Source organism: Equus przewalskii, chromosome 21 (genome assembly GCF_037783145.1).
Source record: "Equus przewalskii isolate Varuska chromosome 21, EquPr2, whole genome shotgun sequence".
In the NCBI taxonomy this organism is placed as follows: Eukaryota; Metazoa; Chordata; class Mammalia; order Perissodactyla; family Equidae; genus Equus; species Equus przewalskii.
In genome coordinates, this window is record NC_091851.1 from 38,188,481 (window position 1) to 38,210,619 (window position 22,139).

A 22,139-nucleotide genomic window follows, 5' to 3' on the forward strand; every position below is an offset into this window, starting at 1 on the left:
CTCAAGCCAGGCCTCAGTTGTCACGTGCCTGATGGGGCCGGCCCCCAAACTCACCTCGCTCACCCCCCGGGGGCTGGTGAGGGACATATGGATAACGGGGCCCCTTTCCCTCCTGTGGTCGTGAAGCTCGGGCGCAGAGCATCAGCCGATCGTGCTTCCTGGTTCCCAGGACGGGCTGCCGTCAGTCCTTGCAAGGCCTGAATTGCATTTGGTTTATTTTCCCCCTTCATCTCGGCTCCCCACGTCCATTCCGCCCACTTTTCATAGCCCCCGCCCAGTGTGGTTGGTACCTGTCCTTGCACACGCATCTCGTTCTTCTAGGTCTTTTCTTCTTAGTGAAATATACACACACAGGAGAGCGCACACAGCAGAGGTCTCCAGCTCGGTGGCTTTGCCTCGTGTGGACCCATGCATGTGACCGGCATCCAGATCAAGAAACAAACCAATCAGCACCCCAGGAGCCCCTCATGCCCCTTCTAGCCAGCCCACCCCCCCACCTAAGGGTAGTCGTCATTCTGATTTCTAACAGCACATGTTCATTTTGCCTGTTTCTGCACTTTGCATAATTGCAGTCACACTTGTTTTACGTAATATTGTGACTATAACATTCATCCAGGATGTTGTGCGTATCAGAGTTCGTTCCTTTTGTTGCTGAATAGAAGTCCACTGTGTGGACAGACCACAACGTTTACCCGTTTTTTTTTTTACTGAGGGACATTTAGGTTGTTTCCAGCTTTTAGGTTTAGAATTGGGCTGTGATGAACATTCTAGAACACATGTCTTTTGGTGAACACACACACACATGTTTCAGTCGGGCACATACCCAGGAGGGCCTTGCTGAGTCATAGGAAATGCTGTGAGTATGTGTTTTCAATTCCAGTTAATGGTGTTCAACCCTGGATCTTATTCGATTTCTTACTTTTTTTCTGTTTTAAAGAAAACTTTGTGTCTCAGTCTGTTCAGGCTGCCGTGGGCTGGGAAGCTCATAAACAACAGAAGTTGCTGTCCCGCACTTCTGGGTGCCGAGACCTCCAGGATCAACTTGCCCGCAGACTTGCGTCTGGTGAGGGCCTGCCTCCTGCCTCACAGATGCTGTGTCCTCACTCGGCGGCGGAAGGGCTGGGGGAGCTCTCTGGGGTCTCCTCTATCCGGGCGCTAATCCCGTGCACGAGGGCTCCACCCTCAGGAGCTAAGTGCTCCCCAAGCCTCGCCTCCTCATGCCCTCACACTGGTTCTTCCAAGGCATGAATTTTGGAGGACACAAACATTCAGTCTATAGCATTTTTTATTTTGAAAAAGACCTCAAATTTATAGAAAAGTTAAAAAAGCAGTACAAAGAACATTTCCCCCCTGAATTATTTGAGAATAAAACGCTGACCTCTTGCCTCATTGCCCCCTGATACTTTGATATACAGTTCCTACAAGCAAGGGCTGTCTACGCCCACAGTATAACCACGGAAATCAGGAAATTAACACGATCCGTTACCACTGCCTGCTCAGACCCATTCAGGCTTCAATTGCCCTAATGATGTGCAGTCAAAGGGTACAGGTCAGAACCACGTGTTGCATTTGGTTGCCATGTCTCTTGAGTCTCCTTTAACCCGGAACAGCTCCTGTCTTCTGTGACGTTCATGACCTCGGCACTTTTGAGGGTGACGGGCTGGCTATTCTGTAGTGTGTCCCTCACTTTGGGCTCGTCTGTTGTTTCCCAATGATTAGATTCAGGTGATGCATCTTGGCAGGTAAATCACAGAAGTGATGTGCTCTTCTCTTTGTCCCATCGTTGCTGGTGTTCACTTTTTTTTTCCTACAGATTTATTGAGATAGAATTGGTGTGTAACATTGTATAAGTTTAAGGAGTGCAACATAATGATTGATATTGTATATGTTATGAAATTACCTCAGTAAGTTTAGTTAGCATGGTCAGGTCCCATAGTTACAATGTTTTTCCTTCCAATGAGAATGATGGTGCTGGCTTGGATCTCTTGATTGAAGAGCCACCTGCCAGACGTCAGTCTGTAAGGTTACCTTTCCCCCTTTGCAATAGCAGGTGTTTCCTGGGAGGTACTTTGAAACCATGTAAATATCCCGTTCCTCAACAAACTTCTAATGATTCATCTATTTTTATCAGAATGGACTCATGGTTTTCTATTTTATTCAATGGGTTGTAGCGTATTATTATTAATTATTTATATGCTCATGTTTTCCCATATATGGCCACTGGGAGCCCCCCAGCTGGCTTCCGTGCCCTTTTGACATGTTGCCATCACTCTTTCAGCTTTTTCTTACTTTCGGGCATGTGCTTCTCGGGGCTCACCCAGTGCTGTCCCTGCCTCGGCCCTGGAATCAGCCACTTCGCCCAGCAGCCCTGCCTCTCTGGAGTGGAGGATGGTGTTTAGAAACCGAGGTCTTGGCATGAAGTGTGCTCATTGCTACTGGGTTGTCACTGCTCCCAGGCCCTCTCCGTGGCCAGAGCTAAGGACTGTGTGTGTGTGTGCACAGAGACGCGTGTTTATATCTGTATTATTTTTGTATCTAACAATTATCTGTGTGTGTATGTATGTATGCAGCTATCACGTGTCTAGAAAACTGAGTTTACACTGATAACTCCAGTTCCAACCAAGCACCACAGACTTTATTCTCATCTTCTCTCTTCCCATATCTGGAACTCTGACAGTGAGAAAATTGGCTCCCATTATTCTGAATATATTTACTTATTTGACCAATCCCCTGGATGGGACCACTTTCCTGCTCCGCACACACCCTGCCCATCCCCTCTGCGTCCTGCTCTGCCCTCTCACCTGCCGCCCTTCTTGTGGATAATCTCAGTTCAACTCTCCCGCGGCCTCCATGCATTTTTCTTTTTAATTTTTTACTCAATTTGAATATATAATATATACTCATTGTTCAAAATTCAAAGGTTTGAAAGGGTTTACAGTGAAAAGTTGGTCTCCTTCCTACTCGGGCCCTCAAGCTCCCAGGTCCATTCTGCAGAGGTCCCACAGCTGTCAGCAGTTTTCCTGTTTCAGGTGGTCCGTGTGAGCAGACACGCATGTGACATTTACACACATCACACGCTGTAGTGCTTTTGCACACGGTCTGCACTTTGCCTTTTCATTGAATGACGTGTCTTAGAGCTTGCTCACATCAGTCCCGCAGAGCTGCCTTGCTCTTTCTGAGGCTCAGACAATATTCCATTGCATTGCTGTGCCATAATTATTTAACCAGTCCCCTTTTGATGGACATTTAGGTTGTTGCCAACCTTTTCTAGCTCACATGATACTGTGATGGACAGCCATATTGATTAGGTGGCATCCTGCACAAGGAGAGCACACGCTCCTGGAAGGCTGTGTTTAGGGCTGCCGCCGTGTTGCTCTGTGTCCCTCTAATTCATTGCTTTTTCCTCTGATGCACCGTGTTCCTCTGTATGTATCTGCCTCATTTAATGAACGATTCCGCATGCGATGGACACTGATCCTTCAAGTCCTTGGAGCCACAAACGCTGCCATGACCAATGTCACTGAATGGGCCTCTGTCACGGGTTAGGTGGTCTGCACACTGAGCCAGAGTTTGGGGAGAGACTGATGGAGGGATGGGCTGAGGTTGACTCTCCACGATCCCCCTGCCCGTGTCAGGCAGTTTCTCCTTGTCGCCCTTTGTTGCTGTTCTGTCCCCTTGTCGGGCTCACAAGGGTCAGGTGGGCTGGGTTCCCATCCCAGCTCTGTCACTTAGATGTTTGACCTGGAATAAGTGACCTCCCCTCTGAGCCTCAGTTTCCTCTGGGCAGCGGGTCTGCTCGCATGCCTGCCTGGTGTGCGCTGTAGGGCTTGTGGAAAGTAAGTCTTTGATAAACAAAAGGGTCCATTACATCATGGCCCCAGGGCTCTGTGGCTGTCTCTCCTTTGGGCCCAGGTTTGGGGACACGGTCCTCCTAAGGCTGTGACAGGGGGAGGGGCTGACCTGGAGAGGGCCGGGGACTCAGGGGGCGTGAGCTGGGGTTGTTAGGCCCCAAGAAGAGTTGTAAGCAGACTTTTGATTCAGTAACATTTGAAGGGAAAATGCTAATCTAGGTGGGGACTGGTATTCCTTCCTTCCTTCATTCACTCAGGTTCCTCTTTACAGCTTGTGACTTTGGGCAAGTGGCTTAACTTCTCTGTGCCTCAGTTTCCTCTTCCGCAAAATGAGGATGGCAATAACAGTAGCTGTCTCATAGGGTGTGGCGAGATGAAATGAGGAGGTATGGAGGGTGCTAGGGTAGTGCCTGGCAGATGGGAAATGCTCAATAAATATCAGCTATGATCACAAGATGGTTTTTCAACAAATCATTTACCGAGAATCGGTACGTGTTGGGGTTAGTCATCTCTTCCTGCCTGCAACTAGAACCACCTGGAAACTCAAGTTTTGTAAAATCAGAGCCCAGAAAAGAAGACAGGATCTTGGGGTGTAACTGCCCCGCCCAGCAGTCTGGCTGCCAGGGGTGTTTCAAGGTCCTCCAACCCCTGCATCCCAGGCCCGGGTTCCTGATGCCCTGTCAGCCCCCACCCCCAGCTCCCCAGAGGTCGTGACATCCTCAAAGCTTCTCTAACAGCGCTGGCTTGAACCCTTGTGGACTCAGAAGACAAGACTCGGGCAGGAGAACCCCATTTGTGCAATCCCGGGGAGCCCCTTCTTAAGCCCTAGATGCTGCTGAAGGTGCGAACTGCCTTTTCCTTGCAGCCACTTGGGCCCTGGGAGGAAGCGGCAGCGTGGGTTGGCCGGGGTCTTGCCTGTCACCTGCTCTTGCGTGTCCAGCGTGGACCAGGCCTCCTCAGCCTCAGAACTGTTGGCGTTGGGACGGGATCATTCTGTGTTGTGGGGCGCTGTCCTGCGCGTTGCAGCATCCCTGGCCTCCACCCACTAGATGCCAGTGGCATCCCCACCCCTCAGTTGTGACAACCAAAAATGTCCCCAGACATCGCCAAGTGGCTTGGGGGGGCAGAACCCCCTGAGCTGAAAACCCCTGGTGTGGAGGGTGCAGCAGCCAGGCTGAACCCCGCAGGGTGAGTGGCTCCCCGTGTGGCCCTCGGGTCCCCATCACTCAGTTAGAGGGTCAGGCTGAGCCAGCATCCAGGGCCCCCAGCCCGGTCTGACTAGAATTCTAGGCTCTGGTGCATTCCTGTCTCTCTTCGCATCCTGGTTGCAGGCTGCAGGAGGCAGGACGAGGATCTGGGCCCAGGGGACAGGTCTGGGCGGGGGCAGCCTGTATCTGTTCTTCTCCCCCGTGCCAGACCCTCCCTCCTGGGGCAGGAGAGAGGGTCATTACAAAAGCAGGCCCTGGGCTGCATCTCATTTGATCCTTGTTGGGCTCTGTGAGGTGGGAGGGCTTTTCTCATGCCCATTTTCCAGCAACGGGACAAACCACAATTGTATGCCACCCGACGGGACACGCAGGAAGAATACAGCCTCGCTCCTGTCCCACCCCTGCAAGGATGCCCCGCCCGAGTCTACGAGGAAACAGACAAACCCAAAGAAGGGGCACACGGCAGAGCAGCTGGCCCCTCGTCCTCAGAAGTGTGACGGTCGTGAGCATCCAGGAGAGACGGAGGAGCTGCTGAGAGGCCTGAATGTGACAGAAGGGAACCGGTGTGATCCTGGGCCCGAAAACAGTCATAAAGACCTTTGTGGGGACAAGCACAGAATGTTGAATAAGGCCCGTGGGTTCGATGGCGGTGCTGTTCCGATGGGTCCTGAGTCTGATAACAGTCCTCTGTGGGCAATGGGGGGTCCAGAGATATGCGCTGGAGGGTTCAGGGATCAAAGGCCACCGGGTCTCCAACTGACTCGTGAATAATTTAGGACAAGAGAGAAATATAGAGGGGAAATGATGAAGTAAGTGGGACAAAATATAAGCAATCTGGGCGAAGGATATCCTGGAGTTCCTTGTAACTCTTGTAAGTTTTCTGTAAGCTCAAAAGTTATACCCAAATAAATTAAGAAACAAATCCAAACATCTGACCTTCAATAAACCCAGGAAAAATGAAAATATATGTCACGGAAAGACCTGTAAGCATCTCCAAAGCAGTTTTATTGACGAGAGCTCCAAACTAGAAACAACGCAAACGTCTTTGAGCAATTGAGAATCGTAGAACGGCTATAAATGGGATGCTATTCGGCGACAACACGGCATGGCGATCGATTCCTGCACACGATGGATGAGGCTGAAAAGCACGACGCTGGGGCCCTGAAGCCAGACACGGAAAACCACAGACTATGCGGGTCCTCTGACGGGACGTTCCAGAACAGGTCAGACGAAACTCGAAGTCACGACGGTGGCTCCTGTTGTGGGTAGAGGAGTTATTGCCTGGGGAGGGGCGTGGGGGAGCCGTCTAGGCTGCTGCCGAGGTCCTGTCTGGACCGGGGCAACGGTCACGTGGATTTACACATCTCTAAGTATTCATTGAGAACAAAATTCACCGAGATGAGTTCTCTTTCTGCACTTTATGGTACAAAAGTTTAACTCAAAATCAAGGTAAAAAATTAAAAAAAATTAACTAAAGATACACACCAAACTTAGGAGAATAAGGTGGGCAGGGAGTAGGGAGAGGGGTCAAAGGGAATAAATATGTAAAACCAGAGTGGAGCCTTGTGTGGACAATGATGATGACACACTGTGAATTGAGGTGTTGGATAACTCGGCCCTTTGTACCTGAGGTTCAAAAGGAAAACCCAAAAAGGACGCAAGAGGTCAGAGAGGGGGATTACCTTGTCTGAGGTCACACAGCGGTGGGTAGCAGAGGCAGGATTTGAACCTGGGTGACCCTGGGGCATACTCTTCACCCAGTGCTCTGGCCTGTATTCCCCAGCTGGATAGCCCTGTTCAGCTCCCAGAAGCTCCCCGGGGCTTGGCGAGGGATGGCGAAACCACCGCCTGGCAAAGGCCTTTCCAGCCCAGAGCTCGGGGCTCCAAGTGGGGAGGGGAGGCAGTGGGACAGAGGGCGGCCAGCCGGCTGCTCCTCCCCGGAGCCTCGTTCCCTGGCCTGGGGTGGCTCTGCCAGCCTCCGCCCGCCTCCTGTGGCCTTTACCTTCCTTCCTGGGCCAGCGCGTGGGCTGTGGAGCCCCACAGGCTTGGGTGCGGATCCCAGCTCTGTCCTCATCTGGCTATGTGACCTAGAGTGAGTGGCTCCCCACTCTGTGCCTCAGTTTCCACTTCCAGAGCCTGCCCTTGAGAGCATCTACAACAGCGTCAGTGGGCAGAGTGGAGGAGTTAATTGTGTGCAAAACTCGCCACAACGCCCGCGCATACTAAGTGCTCAGTAGTAATACCTGCTGTTGTTATTGCTGCTTGTGGGATGGGGGACGGCCTGTTTTTGCCCTCAGACCTCAAAACACCAGCGTGTTAAAGCAGCCAGCACGGAATGGAAAGTTCTGGAGAAAGGAACTTAATTTCCATTCTGGGTTTGGAACAGCTCTTGGAGAGCTGAGGCAGGACCCGGGACGGCTTCCTGGGTCGCGACCTGGGCCGCCGCACGGGGCCCCGCTCCCTGCTTAATGCTGTGCTCTTGCGTCCCAAAGTTCTGATGACTTCAGAGTGAGGGGCTCCGCATTTTCAGGTCGCTGGCCCTGGGCAGGGTGGTGGCACCTGGTGAGGTCACCCCTTAGACGTTCAGGAACATTCTTTGAGTGTTGCTGTCCCCGCCGGGGACCTCGCTGACCTCACCTTCCTACCCTGGCAAGTGGGAAGCCGTGCCTTGTGCAAGGCCACAGGCAGCCAAAGAGGAGCCGGGCCTCTGGGCCCAGCTTCCATCGGCAGCCGAGCGGGGCTGAGACCCGGGAAGTAGGACTGGCCAGGCCCGAGTGTGGCCCCGGAGCACGTGGTGGAGCTGCCCTTTGATGCCCTGGCTGGCCTTTCGGCCTTTTTTACGATTGACTTTTGATTTAAAAGGATGCTAGTAATACATCGGTTCTTTTTAAACGTGGAGACATTTCTGATCAGGCTGCAGGCGATCTGGGACCGCGGCCGGGACCTCCCCCCTCACCAGCCGAGGGCGGTTTTACGATCTGGGTGCAACCTGCAGGCGTTTGCCTGTGCTTTACCTTCATCTCTGTGCCTACGCGTCTTTGCCTTCCTGCCTTTCTTTTTTTTCTGTTATACTTTTTAAAACAAGCTTTTTACGGAACTATAACCTGAGTCCAGAAGAGTGGGTCCCTTTTCACCACCCCCCACCCACGCCCACGAAGGGAGTGTGCCTTCATGTGGCTTCACGCCCCCTCCCCGTTTGCCAGCCCGTCTCTCTCCTTATTCGAATCCCTGTGTGTCAGTCCTGCCTGGACGTCAGGGTCCAGGACCCTCCGTGACATCCACACGTTCGGTGCCCAGAAAATAAATGGCTGGTAAATGAACCAACGGAAGCAAAGGACAAAAACAAACAAACAGCCACAAAACCTGGTTCTGGGTAACTGAGTGTCCGGTTGAGGTGGGTTTTGGTCAACGGGAGTTCCTTGTGAAACTTCTAAGAGCACGACCATATCTATCAGCCATAACCGTGCCCAGCACTTGCCCGAGAAGAATTACGACACTGAATGGCCTGGGGTGCATGGAGGGAGCCAGTGGGGCGGCACGGGGGCCGGCTGCCCTGCAGCCCTCCAGGATTGTTCTGAGGTCCCACAGGCGGGAAGTGGCTGCGTGCCGTCCTGGACCCGGGGCCTCTGAGGCCGCGTCCCACAGTGTTTCCATTTTGTTCTCTGCTGTGTCTGTGACCCTGAGCCTGGCACAGAGAAGACTCTCAAAGATGGGCTCCATGAATGACTTCACTGAGCCCCTACTGTGTGTCAGGCATGGTGCTCAGCCTGGGAATACAGCAGGAAATAAGATAGCCCCAGAGCCTGTCTCCATGGAGTTTCCATTCTCGCTGTGGGGGATACAGTTGGTCAGATGGGAAGGGCTGTGGAGAAAAATAAGGTAAGGAAGGAGAGAAGAAGTGTGTGTGTGTGTGTGTGCGCGTGCAATGTTGTGTTTAACTACAGAGGTCAGGGAAAGCCTCACTGAGAAAAGGCGATATTTAAGCAAAGATGTGGAAGGATATTAAGGGAGAGGGCCATGGGGATGTCTGGAGAAAGAGGGAACAGCAAGTGCAAAGGCCCTGAGGTGGGATCGTGCTCTCTCCGTTCTGGGAGGCCGGTGTCAGGGACTGTTGTGAGCGAGGGGAGAGAAGGAGGAGAGGAGATGAAGAAGGTGGCGTGTATATGTGGCAGTGGGTCGGTGGGGTTCTGAGCAGAGGATGGATTTGCTTTGACTTCTTCCTCCCGGGGTTAAGGGGTGGTGGCAGCTGGAAGCAGAGAGCGCAAAAGGAAAGAACCCGGTGGGAAGTGCTAAGCCCAGTGCCTCGTACACAGTAGGCACTCACTAAGCAGCATCGGGTCAGTGCAGAGGGTATGCAGAGGGAGGCGTTGGACGGAGTGACCTGCCAAGCTCTCATGAAGTTCTTGGGGGTGGGTGATGCCCAGCCTCCCCCCATGGAGGGCTTGGTGCCCCGAGATGAGCTGGGCAGGAAGGGGGTGCCCCCTGCAGTGGGGCAGGATGGCAGGTGAGTGGGAGGCGGCAGCCGGGCTGGGGCTGGCAGGGAGCTGGGAGCTGGCGGGGGGCCAGGGAGACAGCGTTCCTACCGGCCAGGAGGGCAGGCCGGGGCTGGTTCCCCTGGGGAGAGAGGCAGGGGGCAGGACCCAGTCCTGAGGGGAGCTCCCCAGACCGTCTCCCGCGTGGGCTTCCGGGAGCCTGGTTGCTGGCTTGGTGGCCTCTGCTCTGTGGCACCTACCCCGCCCCTCGGCCCCTCTGATCTTCCCCTCTCCCTGTCGCTGGGGCTCCAATCAGACAGGTCCTCAGCACGGCCAGTGTGTCCCCGCTCACACCTGCACCTCAACCCTCCCCCCACTTTCTCTCATTCCTGCAACTTGCCATTCCTCCTTCCACGCTTTGCCCACGCTGTTCCCTCCTCAACGAACGCCTTTCCCTTTCCTTTTTACCCGGATCAGGCCTGCTCATTACTTAATTCTCAGAGGAGAGGGCTCCCCGGAGCCCCATTTGCTCCCCTCCATTCCTGTGCACAGTATTCACAGCCAGGACCCCCGTTTGGGGGCACAGCTGTGTGGTTATCTGCTGCGGTGGGTCCCTCCCACAGGCGCTGAGCTCCGGGGTGGGAACAGGGCTGTCATGTTGGTGCTGTGTTCTCAGCGCTTGGCATGGCACCCGGCGCATAGTAGGTGCCCTGAATCCTGCATGAGGGTGGAGGATGGGTGTTGGGTGAGTGGTTGTGTCTAGGGACAGAGAGATGGATGGACAGACGGGTGCATGGACTTAGGCGGGTGGGGGTGGGCTGGATGACGGCATGAGCAGTGAGAGGGTGGGGGAGGGGCAGGTGGGGGTGGAGGAGCAACGGCTGACTGACGGGAGACTGCCCAGGGTGGGACGGAATGCAACAGAAAACTGGCCTGCGAGTTAGGAGGCCTGGGTTCAAGTTCAGCCTTGCTGCATGTTAACACCAAGGCCGTGGAGTCTCGGGCTTGTCCTATGGCCTCTCTTTGCCTCTGTTTCCCCATCTATTGGTTTTTCAGCTTCATTATCGCTGTTATTTCACTGTGTAACCTTTTTTATTTGCCCCCCGACTTCTTCCGGAGCCTCAGCACGTGAACGGAACAACAGGGAGCTGCTGAGATGGGGGGCGGCCCCCTGGAGCCCTGGGAGCTGCAAACACTGCTTGAAAATCCAGCTGGACAGCCCCCCGTTTTGCCATGGCCCCCGGCTCTGACTCCCTCTCTGGGGGCGTTTGTTAAAAATGCAGATTCCGGGGTTTTTTTGGCCCACATTTCAGCTTCGAGTGGAGCAGGCCCCGAAACCTGCGGTTTGAACCAGCTCCGCTCTGTGATCCTGAGCTCGGCCTGGGCAGGGCTCACCGCCACCTTCCAGGGCCACTGGACCCTGCAGGCCAGCAGCCTGGCGTGTGCATGCATGTGTGAGCATGTGTGTGTGTGTGCACGTATGTGCCTGTGTGTTAGGGGCTTGGGGGTCACTGCGACATTTTCTACATAAAAAAGAGACTAGAAAGAACCGGGACATTCATGGTTGGGGGGCTGGTTCAGTCCTCCGGGGCTGGTCCCCTCCCTGGAGGACCCAGCGGGAGTTGGAAATAAGGAAGAAGGCTCTGATAAGAGCAGACCTCCACGATGTGGTTAAGCGCAGAAGCAGGTGCAGAACGAGGCCTATTGTTCCTCCACTTGTGTTAGAACATTCATGAAGAGAGGAATATGGAAATGCACGGACAATTCTGGAAGGACACATAAGACACTGGGACCAGCCTGGCCTCTGGGCAAGGAGACTGGGGGGCCGGGAGCGGGAGGGAGACCCTTGGTTATGGCTGAGTCTCCTCCTAAATCCTGGGTTCGAATTCTGACTGTAATTAGCTATGCGACCCTAAGCCCTCTCTGAGCCTCAGTTTCCCCCTATGTAAATGGAGCCTGGACGGGTGCAGAGGGCCCGGGCCTTTAATCCTGCTTTGGCTTCCGTTTCCCAGGACGCTCCCGTTCAGGCCTCACCTTGCCTTAGCCCTGCTTGGCTCAGGGAGGGTGGGTCCCCGGGAGGGGGTGGCCCAGTCCAGGGCGGGGCTGAGCTGGAAAAACCGGCAGGGTTGGAGCGGTGTGGGCACCGTCTTCACTCCTCCACCTGGAGGTTGCTCAGGGACACTCACCCCCACGCCTTACCCCCGAGGGGCTGGGAGCAGAAAAGCAGCCCCCAACCCGGGCTGGGGGGAGGGGAGGAAGGCTGGGCATTGAGCCCGGGGGTGGGGCGGCAGGGAGATGAGGAGACAGAGGGACAGAGGCAGAGAGAGAGAGAGAGACAAGGACCGAGAGAGGGGAAGAGAAAGAGAGACACACACGGAGCCGGATTCAGGCTGAGAGAGGCAGAGACCAGAGCAGGGTAGGAGGCAGTGAGCTCCCGGGGAGGGGGGCGGGTAGTGGCTAGGGGCAGGAACGCCGGGAGGGGCGGGGGCGGGGGCAGAGGGTGCGGGAGGCGTCCCCAGCAGGGCGTGTCCCACACCTCCGGGTGGCAGCTACAGTTCTGAGTGGACCTAGGAGCCAGCTCAGGCTCCTGACTTCTTGCCCCTGCAGTCGCTCCTCAGGATCTCCGACCCAGAGGCGGCCTCCCTGGGGCCCCCTCGGAGCAGAGCTAGGAAGGCCTGAGGTGGAACCGGGCTAATTAGTGCTCAGAACTAAGATAATCGCTGCCTGGAATGTTCCCTGGGAGGTCCAGGTGAGGGTGGGCAGCCGGGGGCCATGGTGTGCCTGGGATTGCCCAGCCAGGCCTCTGCCTGCTGACTACTGGGGTGCTGACTATTGGAAAGGGGGAGACCCAGGAGGCCTCGACTCTCAGGTCTTAGAACCTGTAGTCACTCAGGCCCCTCCAGGCCACCCTGTGTAGCTGATGCACTGGACTCCAGTCTGATCAATTCTACGTCAACCTCTGCCTAAAGCCTTCCATGGCTCCCCATGGCCTGTAAGCTAAAATCCTAGCTCCTTACCTCGGCCTAGGGGGACCTGCTGATCTGTTCTTGCTCCTACCTCATCACTCTGGCCCTCCCTTTCTGCCCTTTTACCTCCAAGCATTCCGCAGTTGGCCTACCGCAGGACCTTTGCATATGCTGCAACCCCTCCCATATGCTCTTCCTCTACCTCCTCCCAGAGCCCTCCCCTGTGCATCTTTTAGGCCTCAGATCAAAGTCCCCGCAGTGGGGAGGCCTCCCTGGTACACACCCCTGCAGCCCCGTGAACCTCTCCTTCCCAGCACTCTGCCTTCTCCATTCTCTTAATGGGATTCCTTATTCACTGCCTGCTTCCTCCACACAAGTGTCAGCTCCCTGAGGACAGGCACCAGGTCTGCTGGTCACCACTGTGTCCCACAGGGCCTGATGCACAGCCCGGGCTCCACGAGTGAGCCAGTGACCATCACGAAGTGGCCCAGACATTTTTTGCGGTGTGGATGCCTCTGAGGAAGGGCCTTCTGCTGACCCGGGGTCTCCCCGCACCATCCCCACCCCTCCCCCGGTCCCAGTCCAGGAAGATCCTGCCTCAGAGTCTGCAGACCCTGTGGGGCAGCCATGGCTGTGATGTCGTAATGAATCACTGGCCAGAATCTGCTCTTGATAATCTCCGGGCTGGGCATGGCCCGCCTGTCCTCACGGAGCCCGGGACCACAGGCCACAGTATCACTGGCCCCAGGTGTCCCACCGGGCCCCTTGCCTCCGGCCACAGATAACAGCACAGGCCCTGGTGACCTCGCCTCAGCTGCAGGCACCTGCGCCTGGGACATGCAGGGTGGCCTCGGGCAAGTCCCTGCCTGCCTCTGGGTTGCTGGGTCACACGGGGTCGGGGGTAGGGTCCCGCCCCAGAGGAGAGCACGAGGAACTGGGTGGAAATGGGGTCTGTGGCTGGGGACCTTGACATGATAACCACACTGATGTCTCCAGGAGGGAGAAATGAGAAAGTGACTGGTGACGTGGTGGATTCCCACGTGTCCCCATCTGGGGGTGGAGGGGGTCCAGGTGCCTGATCTGCCCCAAGGTGCCCTGGATGCCTGAGGTTTACAAGTGTCCTGGGGCACAGTGGGGCGGGACAGAAAGTTCTGGCAAGTGAGGGTTTGAGCCATTTCTAGGGTGTCGATCCCACCATGCCTCAGTTTCCTCATTGTGAAGCAGGGGTAATAAGTTCTTCCTTCGCACGGATGAGCTTAAATAAGTTACTGTCTGTGACGGGCTTGGAGCCGCGCCTGACTCACGGGGAGTGATCGATAACTGCCACTGTCGTCACCTCCTGAAGCCTTGCCTGGCCCTGGCCCTTCCCAGCACCCTCCCTCCACCGCTCAGGCTTGGGATCCACCTGCACGATCTCAACAGCCTCCAGGTGGTCTCCTGTTCCTAGTCTCAGCCCCATGCCGACTTTCCATGCACTGCCAGATGTAGCCTTACATGGTGTGAGCAGGATCGCCATCCCACCTGGCTCAGCAGTCTCCCCTGACACCCACTGCCCTCAGAATACGGATTCACCTCTGAATCATGGCCTGCAGGTGCTGCAAGATGGCTGCCCTCTCTCCTAACCACCCCCACTCTCTCGCTCATTCCCTCTGTTAATGCTGCTTTGGTTTCCTTTCAGTGAGTCTGACTCATGCCTGCCTCAGGGCCTTTGTACATGCTGTCTCTTCTACTAGAATGCTTTCCTCTCTCCTCTTCACTTAGTCAGTGCCCAGATCTCAGAGGAGGGGGACCTCCTGTGGTGGGTGCTGTGGTGACCCACTCAGATTCCCTTACACTGGACCCTGCACCCAGCTCCCAGCTGCCATGCAGTGTCGGCAGCTCAGCGCTCCTGGCTGGAGCCCTTTTCTGGAGAGTTGCCTCACTGAACAGGACTGCCTCATCCTGGAGGTCCTCTCACCCCCACATCAGAGGCAGACACAGCCAATGACAGATTAAATCAGGGGAACAAACCTCCACCCTCTTGGTTCCAGGTGGGATCAACTCCGCAGCGCCATTCACATGCCAGAGCTCCCCGTGGGGTCAGGCTGAAGCTGGACGCCGCTGAGACACATCCTAGCTTAGCCCTGGCCCAGGCCCTGCCCTGCATCGCTCTCTCCTTTTCTCCGCAAGCATTCCTCAGTGAGTCACCTGCATTCCAGCCTTCGTTTCAGGCTCTGCTGGGCACCCGGGCCTGAGACACAGCCCCAGGGACGCCTCCCCGGCTCCCCTTCTGGTCTCATCTCCAGGGAGCTCTCCTCGCAGGCCTCATTGTGGCCGTTGTTTGACACTTGCTCAGATGATTATGCGTCTGAGGTCTGTCCTCTACCCCAGAATACAAGGCAGGGATCATGTCGACTGCTCCTGGCTGCGTCCCCAGTGCCCAACACAACGCTTAGCACAGTAGGTGGTCAATAAATACTTGTTGAATGACTGAATGAATAATGGCTGGGCAAATTGGAGGTTGTCGGGGCTGGGCATCACTGAGGCACCAGGTTCTTCCCGTCTGGTGATTCTGCCATCTCCTCCCAGCCTAGCTCCTCATAGCTCCATGACAGCTGCCAAAGCTCCTGCCATCTCTTCCTTACACAGCCATGGCCAAGGCAAGAAAAGGCCCTCAAGTGTCCCCTTAGGAAGAAACTGCTCCCAGAAGTCCCTTGGCAGACTTCCTCACCTGCTGCCATAGTCGCATTCCTTGTCCAGCCTCAGCCAATCTCTGCGAGGGGAGGCAGAGGGTGACGTTTGACTTGGGCCAATCAGCATTCGCCCTCAGGGTGCCGTGGGTGGAGTCTGCCCTCCCCAGTAAGAGGGGATCCAGCTGGGGCCAGGGTTGTGGACCCCTGTGCCGGCGTTCCCGGCATCCCTGAGGCTGTGGACCCCCACCTGCCTTCCCTCCTGGGAGGGGGGGTCTTTGGGTGGCGGCTGTGGGAAGGGAGGTGGGGCTGCGTGAGGGTTTCGAGCACAGAAGGTGGCCAGACCCCTTCACCTCAGTAAATATTTATAGAGCCAGGAGCGGAGAGGAGGTAGGCGGCCGAGGGTGTGTGTGCGGAAAAGGGGCCTGGGCCAGAGATCCGAGGGAGAGACAGAGACCCAGCGGAGAGGCCGAGAGACGCGGAGGGAAAGAGGGAGGAGGGAGACAGGGACGGGGAGAGACAGACATTTTGCCAGGAAGGCCTTGCGTCAGTGCCTTGAACAGTCAGGCCCGTCATGGTGGGAGTGACGTCCCTGTCCCCTTCTCTCTGGCTTGGCGTCCGCCTCTGCTGGATGGGGTAAATGACCCTCTTTCACGGGACTGTCCCGTGGCACCCATCACTCTGGGATTGTCATTGACCCCGTGGCCTCCTTTGGCCTATAAATGGCCTGGAGTGGTGGTGGGAATCGTGGCCCTGGTGACAGGGCACACGTGCTGGAGGGGTCTGAAGCTTGTGTCCCGTCCGTGCCCCACAGGGCCAGTGGGGCAGGGCCGGGGCGAGGGAGGTATGCCGGCTGCCTGGAAACCCTAGGGGTGTGCTGGCAGTAACGACAATTCTGCTAACAATAATAATGCCCACTGTGTTCTGAGTGCCCCCAGGTGCCAGACACCAGCCACGAGGGGGGCGCTGCTTAACGCCCTGTAGCCTGTCATTCCCATTTTACGGGGGAGGAGACAGCCATGGTGGCATCCTGACAAGAGAGCCAGGGTTCAGAGTCGGACCCTGAGCCCGAGTCCCTGCTCCGCCCCTGACAGGCTGGGTGACCGGGGCCAGTCACTTCCTCTCTCTGAGCCTCAGTTTCCCCATTTGCAAAATAGGAAAATGACAGTTTAAAGGTTGACATGAGGATTAAATGACATGACGTGCAGAAAGCGCTCAGCACGGGGCCAGGCACACAGCAAGTGCTCAATAATCGTTAAACGGTGTGCTGGGTAACAGTTTTACAGTAATTTAAGAATAATTCCTTTAATTGCTCCCGTTTTTTCAGAGGAAGAGTTGAGGTCCAGAGAGGGAAGTGACTTGCCCGAGGTCACCAGCCCAGTGGAGCAGCTGAGCTTTCAACTGGGTGGGCTCTGAGGCCAGCGCTCTCTCTGCCTGCTGTGCCACCATCACGGCCAGGCCCGGGCTGGCCTGTTTGGGACTCAGTCCTTGTGGGTCAAGAGGATGCCGGGGGCCTGGCCTGGCATCAGCCATGATCACCCGTTGGGGCGGTTGCAACATCCCCTCGCTCCGCCAGTCAATAAAGGGTGCCCATTGCAAAACTCGGCGGAGAAATTAAGTGTTGTGTCATCCTGCGGCCAGGCCCTGGGTGCCCCTTTCCTGCCAGGAGGCCTGGGTGGGGCCAGCTCCTCACTCTCGCCCTCCACGGCTGGCCTTGGAGAGCTGGGGTTGGGGTCAGCAGGGGGCTTCGGGGAGTGGGCAGGGTCCGGACCGCGCTCTGGGTCCACCCACGGCCAACCACTCTCAGGAGGGGCAGGTCCGTCCTCCTGGGTGCTCGGGCCCAGACGCGGGTGAGTCGACTCTTCTCTTGCCCCACATCCAGGAATCGGTCAGGAAGTCCTGTCGGCTCTCCCTTTAAGATACATCAGAATCCAGCCAGGGTCCCCTCCACCTCCAACCAGGGGGTCAGAGCACCTTCTGCGGCCTCACGACTCCACCTTCCTCCGCTTGGCCCACTCCCCACGCGCGGCCGAGGGGCCCGTTGCTTCCAGGTGGGTCCTAAGTCGGCTCTCGGCCCTCTGCCCAGAACCCTCCATGGCTCCCGTCTCTGAGTCTTCCCGAGGGCACAGGGCCCTGCCTGCTCCGGCCCCCGGCCTTTCCACCTGTCTCACTGTTCTCTCCCTGGCTCATGCGTTCCCGCCACACGGGCCTCCCTGTCGCACTGGGCAGGGCTGACCTCCTTTCACTGCCCTTCCCTCGGCCTTCGGGCTCTTCCCCCAGTTCTGCCGCACAGCTGGGCCCCTTGCCTTACTCAGGTCTCATCTCAAGGTCACCGCCTCCTGGAGGCCTTCCCTGGTTACCCTGCTAGCTGTCACCCCAGTCCTTCTTCTTGACTTCCACCACGTGATACATTATTTATTTGTTTGTCTTTCTCCTTCCTTAGATAGGGCCTGTTGTCTGTCTTGTTCATGATGACCCCCGGCGCTCAGCCTGGGCCTGGCACACAGTAGGTATTCCACAGAGATGTGCTGAATCCGTGAAGGGGTGGCAGGAGGGGTGACATTGGTGCAGATCGCGCCTCCGTGAATCGCAAGCCCCCTTCTCCGGCTGGTGGCGTGCGGACGGTGCTATGGGCACACTCCGCGGCCTGCAGGTCGCAGCTGGGGGGGTCCTCCTGGCTGCCCTGTCGAGTGGCCCATGCTGCCCAGCTCCCTGACGCGCTCACCCGGCGCTGGGCTGCTGTGTTCCCCTGCTTCTCATCAGCCTCCTCCCCAGACCCGGAGCCCTCTGAGGACCGGCCCTCATCTGCCTCGGTTCCACTGCTGTCCCTGGTGCCCAGCATGGGGCCTGGCACCCTGTGCAGGTATTGGAGGCTGGCTGATCAAGCTTTGTGTCACATGCCCATTTGCAGGGCCAGTTGTGGCCAGGAGGGAGGTACCAGGAGACGCTGCGCCCGGCCCTGAGGCCTGCGGAGTCAGGGCGAGAAAGGGGCCGCTGGGCCCTGAGCGTGAGGACCCGGGGTCATCCTGGGCTCACACCGAGTCCTAATCTGATCTCCTGTCTGGGCCACTCACAGCAGATCCATTCACCAGCCGCAGTGTGCTAACTCACTCCGGACCTATCTCCACGCTCCACCTCGATGCTTATCGGCTTCCTTAATTAAGTGAAGGCGCAGCGCGGCAGGCGATGCCCGCAGCCTGCAGGCGAGTCGGCCCGGCCCCCTAAGCCGGGATAATAGCTGCTCCCACGCGGGCTGAGGCCTGCGCCGCCAGCTCCTTCCTGCCCTGTTCCAGGCCTGGGCGGGACAGGCCTGCTGAGACCTAGGGAGCCACAAACGCTCACCACCGAGGCCTTAAACCGGCGGTGGCGCATGGGCCAGGTTGGCCTCCAGGTGCGTTGGGTTTGGCCCATGTGGTTCTTTTGCTGAAAGTCAAAATGAGCTGCCAACACTGAAAAATTAGGACACTGTCTGCAAACATCCGGATCTCTGGAAGATGTGGGGACTCTGGGCTCACAGGTGCTGTGTGCTGGAGCTGAGGAGTGGCTGTCCCCACACAGGGGACATGGCGTCAGTCGCCCCCCCCCATTTCACGTTGTGTCCCTACCTGGCTCACGTGGGCAGTTGAAGGTGCCACCTCCGCTCTAGGATTAGAGGTCAGTTGCCATTTGCAAGAAGGGACACGGAGGCTCAGAAAAGGCAAGTGACTCAACCGATGATGCACAGTAAGCCTGGAGCTCAGGTCACCGTCAGCGGGCACGTCCTTCCTGAGCACCCACCGTGTGCCAGGCACTGGGGACACAGAGGGACCATCACAGAGCCAGCCTTCTGGGGGTGACGGTCTTCTGCCCCACAGCTGTATTGTCCCCTTTATCGCTGGGTGACAGTGTCTGTTGAGACAGGTCCTTTCTTATCCCCGTGAGGCAGCTGCAAGTAGGTTCCCCACCACGGCTGGGCCCGTCCCAGGACAGGGGCACAGCCATCGTGGAAGGAAGCCCCTGGCAAGCGTGCCTGCCCCCGGGGCCCCCGCTCTGCGCCCTGGGCCCTCTGAGAGCAGGGGGGCGAGCAGCGTCTGGTGGGAGGAGTGAGGAGGGTGGGAGCGGGGTGGGGACGGGGACGTGAGCAGAGGGGGCAGTGGTGTCAGCTAGACAGAGCGCGAGGACGGCTCCATCCTGGGTGAACCAAAGGTGAATCAGGAAGGCTTCTCCCACTGCCCTCTGAAGGCAAGGCGTGGAGGGGCGAGCCGCAGACCTGTCCCAGGTCCCCACCGACGAGTCTAGGAAAAAGCCATTTGTGCACCTGGCTTGGGAGAACGCCCCGCCCCTCCTGCAGCGCAGCCCCTGGTCAGGGGAGGAACTGTGGCCTGGAGCCCCCGGGCCCTCAGCCCTGGACCCGGCCTGGGTCCCCATGGACGCCAAGGCCGTCAGGGCTCCTGCAGACCTGCCCGCCTGCCAGGAGCCACCGCTGAACAGCACGAAGCAGCCTGGCCCCGTGGCCGGCTCCCCACTGACGCGGGCGTGAATAACAGTCCCGGCGGTCATGTGCGTTTGCTAAAAATAACCTTGACATACTTTTGCGTTGGGAAACAATGTGGATTCCAAACATTCTCAAAGGGCAGAGAGGGGAAAAAAAGGAAGAATGGAAATCAAGTTTTCGAGCTTAGTAATTAATTAGCCTGTAAACAAATGACTCACGCTCTTTCCTGGCTATTTTTCTTTCCGTTCTGCGTGGATTTTCGCAGGGGCCCGGAGAAGGAGGCCGAGTGAGCCAGCCGAGCGGATAGGCTGGACTGGGCCCAGATGCGTCTCCCCGGGACGAGGAGGGGGACTGTCCCGAGGACGAGTTGGCCAGCTGGAGAGTGCGAGGAACAGCTTCAGGTGGAGGCAACAGCAGGGACGGTGGCCCTGAGAACTGGAAGAGCGTGGGGTGTTGGAGGAACAGTGAGGGTGCCTGGGCAGCTCCAGGGGAGTGGGCTGGGGGGTCAGAGAGGACCGTAGGAGCCGGACCACATGGAGCGTGTCGGCTGTACCAAGGCATCTACACTTGATCCTGAAGACGGTGGGAGCCATGGGAGGGTTTTAAGCCAAGAAGGAGCATCATCTGATTTGTACAATGATGTCACTTAAAAAATGGAAGATCAGAAAAATAAATTCTAAATGTTCTCTGTTGTTTGGATGCTCCTGGTATTGAGATTTCCCCAACAAAAGATTATCTAGTGATTATATTTCTGAAGAGTTTATGTTTGACGTCTGTGTCCTCTCCGTGAAGCATCAGCCCCACAGGATCACAGACTTTGTTGGTCTTGTTTCCTTCTGTGTCCCCAGTGCCGAGACCGATGCTTGGCACACAGTAGGAGGCCAGGACTCGGTTGTTAAGTAACCGAGCCCTCTGCACAAGGTCAGCGGTTCCATTTTACAGAGGAGGAGAGGGGGGCAGGGGGGCTCCACGGCCAGCCTGGGACGGTCCCAGGGAAAGGCAGGTCTTATTTAGTTCAAAGTAAGGAGAAGTTTGTGGCTGGAAAATCTATTCTGTAAGAGACTGAGCTCCCCAGCAATGGGGGCATTCAAATAGGGCCCACACTACCTGTCCCATGATACTCCTCCTCTCTGATTTCAGACAAGCTCTGTGCTGGCTCAGAGATGCCACCTGACAATCTCTGACATTGGTGTGTTGTCACGTCCGTTGTGCGGACAGAGAAACCGAGACCCAGAGAGGAGCTGTGCCATGTGCAAGACCACATGGTTACAAGTGGGAGCCCAGACTGGAATCCAGGTCCGACGACAAAGACTGTGCTTTTAACCCCTTTTCTGGGCCACGGACCTTGGTTCAAATACCAGCTCCACCACTTAGATGCTGTGTGACCCTGGGCAAGTCACTTTACTTCTCTGATCTCGGCTACATTAAATGCGGATGTGGACCCCTGCCCTGCAGGGCCGCTGGGCAGAGTTGGGAAGGTCTGGGCGAATGGCCGCTGGCACACAGGGGCTCGAAATGTGTGCCCCCTCCCCGCTCCGCTGAGTTCCGCCCGCCTTTGGCCTCCCTCCTGGGCCGGCGGCTCTGTGGAGTCCACCCTCCGGGCCCCGCCGCCCACTGGGTGTTGATTCACCCCGGCCACGAGCCTCTTGCCTCGGCCTGTGCTCTCTTCCTCCTTTTCTTGGTGGGCCCACTGCCTTCTCCGATTGCCAAAGCTCCTCCCAGGGACGGGCGGGCGGCGGGGGGACCCCATCCTCCCACAGAATGTCTCCACCGCTTCCCCATCCTCCCACCCTCACCACGCCGGGCTGAGGTCACCAGCGCGAGGCCTGGTCCAGGGACACGGGTCACAGTTGGTCCACTTAATCATCATGGGGCAGGTAGGGCCCTGGCTGGTCCAGGGTCCCCTGTGGGGGCCAGGCTGGTGGAGGGGGTGGCCGCCAAAGGATGAATTCTGGGACAAATGGTGCTCCGGCCCATGGCAAGCGCGTGCACGGTGGACGGCTGAGGGCGCGTGCATTGATGGGGGGGCCGGGGGGAGGCATCTTGGGGAAGGCTTCCTGGAGGAGGCGAGTCAGGAGCCAGGGGTGCAGAGGGGAGATGAAGGGCGTGGGCACTGGGCCAGCTCGCCTGGGCTCGAGTCTCAGCTCGCCCCTTTCCCGCTGTGTGGCCCCGATCAAGTTCACATCTCTCTCTGAGCCTCGGTTTCCTCGTTTGGAAAATGAGAAAATGATCGTAGCACCCCTTGCAGAGGGTGGTGTGGACGAAGTGAGACGATGTGGATAAGGTGTCAGGAGCAGGCCGGGCACACAGCTAGCGCTTAATACAGGTCGGCTGCTCTTCTTACTCTTACTGTCAATGTGGTGGAAAGTTCTAGAATGTCAGCTTCAGACAGGCCTGGGTGCAGGTCTCAGTTTTCCTCACCTCTGGGTCCTTGAGGCCCTCCCTCTCCGCACCCCCGCTTTCCTCACCTGGGGATGGAGCTGTTTTGACCTCATGGGG

General features: G+C 57.1%; 1 protein-coding gene across 16 annotated transcripts; it reads left to right on the forward strand.

Moving 5' to 3' along the window:
* Positions 1-7,406: 7,406 nt before the first annotated feature.
* Positions 7,407-20,326, forward strand: LOC103542266 (uncharacterized). 16 transcript variants are annotated; one of them, XR_011531155.1, is made up of 7 exons: positions 11,851-11,947; positions 14,528-14,936; positions 17,049-17,217; positions 17,610-17,672; positions 17,930-18,029; positions 18,243-18,557; positions 19,906-20,326. XR_011531155.1 is itself a non-coding variant. In XM_070589433.1 (5 exons), the coding sequence occupies exons 1-5, from the start codon at positions 11,481-11,483 to the stop codon at positions 20,070-20,072; spliced, it is 966 nt and encodes a 321-aa protein (XP_070445534.1). In that variant the 5' UTR covers positions 11,383-11,480; the 3' UTR covers positions 20,073-20,326. The 16 variants fall into 16 exon arrangements, 2 of the variants coding, with proteins under 2 accessions (XP_070445534.1, XP_070445535.1); XR_011531156.1 differs by having other exon boundaries at positions 17,942-18,029; XR_011531159.1 differs by lacking the exons at positions 11,851-11,947; positions 14,528-14,936 and adding an exon at positions 16,774-16,899.
* Positions 20,327-22,139: the final 1,813 nt, after the last annotated feature.

Bases quoted from the DNA above. Each gene is read 5' to 3' on its own strand.
- LOC103542266 (XM_070589433.1), top strand. From the start codon at position 11,481: ATGGAGCCTGGACGGGTGCAGAGGGCCCGGGCCTTTAATCCTGCTTTG. The intron at 11,948-17,048 runs GTAGGAGGCAGT...CCCCACATCCAG, and splicing joins GAGGCAGAGACCAGAGCAGG to GAATCGGTCAGGAAGTCCTG. The intron at 18,030-19,905 runs GTATTGGAGGCT...GGATTTTCGCAG, and splicing joins GGGCCTGGCACCCTGTGCAG to GGGCCCGGAGAAGGAGGCCG.